General features: G+C 35.5%; 1 protein-coding gene across 1 annotated transcript; it reads left to right on the plus strand.

Annotated features, from left to right (window-relative positions):
- The first annotated feature begins 693 nt into the window (after positions 1–693).
- LOC134268135 (uncharacterized) lies at positions 694–3,098 on the plus strand. The gene is made up of 2 exons (XM_062750333.1): positions 694–897; positions 1,024–3,098. Exons 1-2 carry the CDS (start codon positions 866–868, stop codon positions 3,059–3,061), a joined length of 2,070 nt encoding a protein of 689 aa, XP_062606317.1. The 5' UTR covers positions 694–865; the 3' UTR covers positions 3,062–3,098.
- The last annotated feature ends 3,040 nt before the right edge of the window (positions 3,099–6,138 follow it).

The raw sequence follows: 6,138 nt of genomic DNA on the forward strand, positions 1-6,138 counted from the left end.
CAAGTGGTTCCTGAGAAGAAGTCGAAAATGTGAAAAGTTTACAGACCGACAGACAGACAGACGGACGGACAGATGATGGACATATGTGATCAGAAAATCTAACTTGAGCCTTCGGCTCAGGTGAGCTAAAAAGCTCACTTGAGCCTTCGGCTCAGGTGGGCTAAAAATGTTGATTTCAATCCTACAAAGTTATGGACCAGGCATAAATGTTACTTTTTTCTTACTTTGACCTTGAACATGCTTTAATAATCTTCAATCAAGGTCAAGACAAACCAACAGGTCACAAAAAATCTTTGTGTAATTTATGATAAATGAGCTTCTCATGTTTTTCATTTCAAATTTACCAAAGCAAGATAGGTCATTTTCATTCATCTAATTTTCGTTTTAAATTTCATTGGTCAAGAAGAATATTGTAATATAAATTACATGTACTGAATGTAGTTCAGGATGATATTGAAATTTTTCACCCTATTAATTAGAAAAATCATCATCAGCAAATGCAGTGTCTACATCAGTGTCCACATATCTATTACTGTCCAACGTTACCATATAAATAAATTTCATGTAAAAGAATTTAATATTCTGCACTGGTGGCTACATTATAATCTTTTTAACTCTAGCAAATGTTTGGAATTCTTAGTCTATAAAAATAAAACGGTACGATATAAAACATTTAATATTTTTAACGACTCTGACATTCTAGTATTGGTCTCAGTGACGAGTCAACAGATCCGGTGATTATAACACGGAAGACTGATTTCACTAAAGGTAAAAATAAATCCACACACAGGGAAGTATTCTTAGAGCTAAATTAGACCTTATAATTATCATCATACCTGATCACGACAGGTACTATGCTAAAAGGATGGATTCTTACAATTTATCAAGATCTCCTGCGTAAGTTTAGAATTCATTGAAATACTTTTGTACTTTATAGACAATTTTGCATTGAAACATGGTTGAAATTACAGGTTAATATCAGACCTTTTCTCAATTGATAAAGATATATTTCCTATTTTACAGGAATGAGAGGATTTTACAGTGTATGTCAGAGTCCGTGTTTGTGGGATTGAGTTATAAGTTTGGGACGTCAGAGCAGTTGGCCATGAGAAGAGATGTAGTGGACGTCACTGAGATATTGGTAAATCGGGTTAGATCTCGGCTCGATTACAGTATCCGAGTGAGTGGAAGCCAGAGGGAGGGCATACGACAAATGAACTCGGATATAGACATAATGTACTGGCAGAATAACTATCGCGTGATCTGGGACGCTAACCAGCGCTGGAATTTTAATTATTATGGACAAACACTGGTCCTCGCGGACTGTTCTTATTGTCCACCTGGACATGCTTTACTCCAGCTACTGACACTGCCTTTAATGAATACCGAAATCCTGCCTGCCTGCATCAAACTGCATGGTACACAATATATATCTAGTTCTAAATATAGACAGTTCATGTGTTGTGCAATAATACCGAACTCAGTTTTACATGGACCGTGCAGCAGTGGTTTTTTGGCAGAGGGAGGGGGAGAATATGATATTGCCCACTCTTTACCCTCAGACTTTTGGCCTCCGCCTGCCTACCCCTGGATAGAGAGGTGCCGCTCGCAGTCTTGGCCCTCACCTGCTGTGGTGGATGATATAGTCAGAAGTGGGTGCCACTTTGTACCAATTGGACCCAAACTAGGATATGACACAGACCATCAATGGAGAATTTCCTTTTCTGTGGCAGAATATAAGCTTGTGTGCTCATTGAACCACTGCCAATTCTTAATATATGGTTTGCTTAAGATATTTCTAAAAGAAGTCATTAACAAAGGATTAAGTGAAGAAGATAAATTACTTTCCTCCTATAACATGAAGACAGCAGTTTTCTGGGTGGCACAACAAAACACAATACCTCACTGGTGTCCACAAAATCTCCTGGAGTGTTTCTGGGTCTGTTTTAAATGCATTCTCAAATGGGTGTATGAGGGAGTCTGTCCTAATTTCTTCATTCCCCAAAATAACATGTTTTGGGGTAAGGTTTATGGTGAAGCACAGAAGACCTTGTTCTTCAGACTGTACAGTTTGTATAAGACAGGGATAGGATCTCTGCTCCTCAGCCCCTCTGTCCAGTACTCTCTGGATATCTATTACAATCCCAGACACCCCGTTTGTACGGAGGAGCACAGTTTGTGCTCTGAGACCAGGTTTGATTTGCACCTATTGGATGAGATTCAGAAGATTGATGCACCGGGAATACCTGACCTTTCCTCCTGTGTGAGATACCTAAGCACCACAGAACAACTGATAGGTTTACCTCTCACCAAGTATCACAGGGTCACATTACAGAGACTTCTAGTTGTTGTACTTCAGAAAACAGCTTTTATGTTACATAGGAAAACGAATACAGGCAAAAACAAAACTATGTACAAAGTAGACAAAATGTCTTGTTATATGCTTAGACTAGCCGCCAAGTTTGGTTACATTTCAGACATGTCATTCATTGCCATGTATTATTACAAGACATTTAGATACACAGAGGCTTTAACTATTATAGAGATGATTAAGGACAAGTTAGCACAGCCCTATGTGATGTACATGTTTAATGTAGAAGCAGAGTTGTACACTGAGGCTGTAGGGGGACAGTCCTGGTCGACAAAGATGAGACAGGCTATAGCACGAGACATCAGACTTTACACTGACGTCCAGTACATCAGTGAACTGATACCGGAACAACAGGTCAAAGATCTCCATCAGAGACCCGACTTAATTCTCCCCCTCTACCCACTGCTACATATGCTGGAGTTCTTATGCTGCAGGCATTCTGACGTAACAAGAGCGCAGACATCCCTACAGGAGTTAGAGCTCCTACTTCACAATGATGAAGGAGAGCTGGTGAGCCCGGAATTCAGGGGTACGGCATGGCAGATACTCGGGATCTGTCAACAGGTCTCAGGGAATCTCCACGCTGCTCTACACTCGTACAAACGAGCACTGTCTGAAATTCCATTTAACCAAATACGAGATATTACTATGATAAGAATTATGATAGTGTTGTACAAACTCATGAATTAATTTTGAATAAAACTATAAAGATAACAAGGAAGAAGCCAGGGAATTTGTAAACAAGTGACAGGGAACCTAACAGACTGCTGCAATACACTCACAGGCCATTGTGCCTCAGCTGACTAGTGTGGATAACATTCATGTTGACGAATGTGATGATGTTTCATCATTGTATTGTGATACATGTATATGCATTGGGCAATCCCTGTTATTTTCAAGTGATTTCATCTTTGATAAAATGATAATAATTTTCTAGTAATGAATTGCACAAATATGAAATTTCTCCTTCAAAAATGCCTTCAATTTGAATATATTTTTAAAGTAATCATATTTTAAAATTTTTGATACGTTTTTGATATAAGGCATGAAGGCAACATATTTTACAGATATAAAATAAACTTAAGTTAGTTATCCAATCAAATGAGATATAACATCCAAATTTAAAATAATAGCTGCAAAATTACCTTCATCTATAGCACAGTGGTGGAACAAAATCTTCTTATTATATATCTGTAAATTAACACAAAAGCATAGTAAATTAATTACAATTCATAATGGTAAGTCATGATAAATTATATCCTGATGAAAAGTGTTTAAGATGACTAATTATAAATTATTTCTTCTCTTGAGACAACAATTTGAATTTTCTGTTGTTTTTTTAAGTATACACTGAATAGAAAAAATTGATGTGACATGAAAGGAATCTCAGTCATACCTCAGTTAATCTTTATATCCTGTGACCTTGAACTGATTGCCCTTTGACCTCAGTGTCTATAGCACCTGTCAGTTTCTTTACAGCACATCACTGGGGTATGCTAACCAAGGTTTGATCAATGGGCACAACATGGCAATCTAAACACTAAATTCAATTCACTTAATCATCAAAGAATAGAACACGATTCCACTGCTTCAGAATCTAACACACATCGATACTTTCTATAATATTCCAACAAAGCATATACGATACAAAATGAATGTGGTAATGGTTATTTTTTAGTTCTCCTCTACACAACAGATTCTGCAGACAGTAGCAATAGAACCATCTCCTAGAATGACCACTTAAACCAAGTCAACAAACTATGATAAAACCTAAATACAAACAATGGACCTGAAGACAATTTAAAAGGAATTCTGGTCCTAACAAAGAAGAGAGTGGAGTATAATTAATGATGTAAGATTTAATAGTTAATCCCTGGCTTTTATGGGGCGGACTAGGAACAGTTGTCAGTATTAATTCTATGATCTCATTGTCCTGTCTATTGTGATCAACCAGTGACAACAGTTTTAATCCAATAAACAATATAAACACTCAGTCTTTTTTTTACTCAATGGCAATAAACCTATTGGAATTTTACTATATATATCTAGGTCTAATTATACTCCTCTTTATAAAATAGCTAATGTGTTTGTCTGTCACCACCAAATTAAGAAAATGGTTAATTAAACTGGAAAGTCATCACATAAAATTAAAGGCAATGGATACTAGTTTGGATGTATAACTCAGCGGTTAGAGTATAGAGGGATCAGGTAGGGGGACATAGGTTCAACTTCCAATGCAGCCATGCATTTTTCCTCTCTGTTAAATACACGTGATATGAAAGACAACTCAAATATCATGGAGTAGAACCACAAAATTAATATTTCAACCTTGAAATACATTTACACTGCATCATCTGATCCTTGACATAAGTGGGAATATTAATTATTTCTATTCCAAAATAGCAAATATAAAATCACAAATTTTCATGAAATTCGTTTTAACTCTCCCCCTCTTCCTCCTCCTCCCAAATAAATAAAGGTGAAAAATAGGATGAAAGAGCACCTACAAAAATTTTATATCAAAAACAATGACAATGAATAATCCTGATACAAAAAATAATTCAGTTTCTTTAATTCTATCTTTGTGCCCTTTCCCAATCTGCAATATTCAGGGACATTTCATTATTTTTTTTTTTTTGCTTGTATTTCTCCAGATTCTAACATGATGAAAAAACTGTCTCCATTTCAACAAATCTGCATCTGGCATGAAAGAAAAAAATGTTAAAATCTTCTGCTGTCTTAATTTTTTAATCATGATTTTTGAAGTGAGACATTCACTCATCATAATAAACAATTACACATCCACTGTTTGTGGCAAAGCAACTAAAAAAACAGTAAGTAAATGGATGAAACGTCATTCGATTCAAGTCAGAAATACACATGTAACACAGTTACACTTGTTTTTAATTATATGCTCCACGCTATAACAATTCACTTACACTTTATTTGTTTTTATTCTTTCATACTTTGGTAATTATTTTCTCAAATATTGAAGTCATTTAATTCCTTAAAATTCAATTTACACAGTTCATATGCAATCATGCTCATAAAGAGAGATAACTCTTCTATACACATCCACTGTTTGTGGCAGCAGAGAGTCTGGTAAAGAAAAAGCGTTTGTAACCAGAGGGCGCTATCTTGTTTTCATTTTAAAAATCCTTTTTGTAAGCAAAAGTTATATACGTTTCTTCTGCTTGATTGTGATTTTATATTAATAAACTGGTCTTTAATTAGGGATACCAAACGAAAAATTACAATATCAAATGAAAGAATGTGTATTACACAGGTAAGGCTACACTACTTTCACTTTTGCTTTTTACAGAATATTTATATGATAAAACACACTTACCTATAGCTGGTGGACATTACCGTAAACAATTCTTCTCTAACGGTTTTAACTTTTAGAAACATAACTTTTACATCTTTAAGTTATTTTTCTGCTGATTTATCACGTAATTGTTTGTAGGTGTGTTCTTTTCAGCCAATCAAAAACTTTACCAGAATTTCGGTAAAATCGCTTTGGCGTTACAATCGATATCACGTATCTTTACCAGACCCTCTGGGTGCGGAGATTTACGGAGACAGCCGAAAGAGAGATACTAACTCTTCTAACCTTCTTCAAAGACGTGTTTGTAAACAATGTAGCATCAAATACCATTAGATTATACAGAAATTTGCGCTTACAGAAAATACATTTATAAGGAACACCCTTATTATTGAATGAATTCAAGCTTATAGCAAAGTGATTTTCATCCCCTATGGTCATA

This window comes from Saccostrea cucullata, unplaced genomic scaffold, assembly GCF_032062105.1.
Source record: "Saccostrea cucullata isolate Sc308-1 unplaced genomic scaffold, CSIRO_AGI_Scuc_v1 ctg314, whole genome shotgun sequence".
Taxonomy (NCBI): Eukaryota; Metazoa; Mollusca; class Bivalvia; order Ostreida; family Ostreidae; genus Saccostrea; species Saccostrea cuccullata.

Coding starts and splice junctions, on each gene's coding strand:
- LOC134268135 (XM_062750333.1), top strand. CDS start 866: ATGGATTCTTACAATTTATCAAGATCTCCTGC. Junction 898..1,023: donor AATTTATCAAGATCTCCTGC/GTAAGTTTAGAA, acceptor CCTATTTTACAG/GAATGAGAGGATTTTACAGT.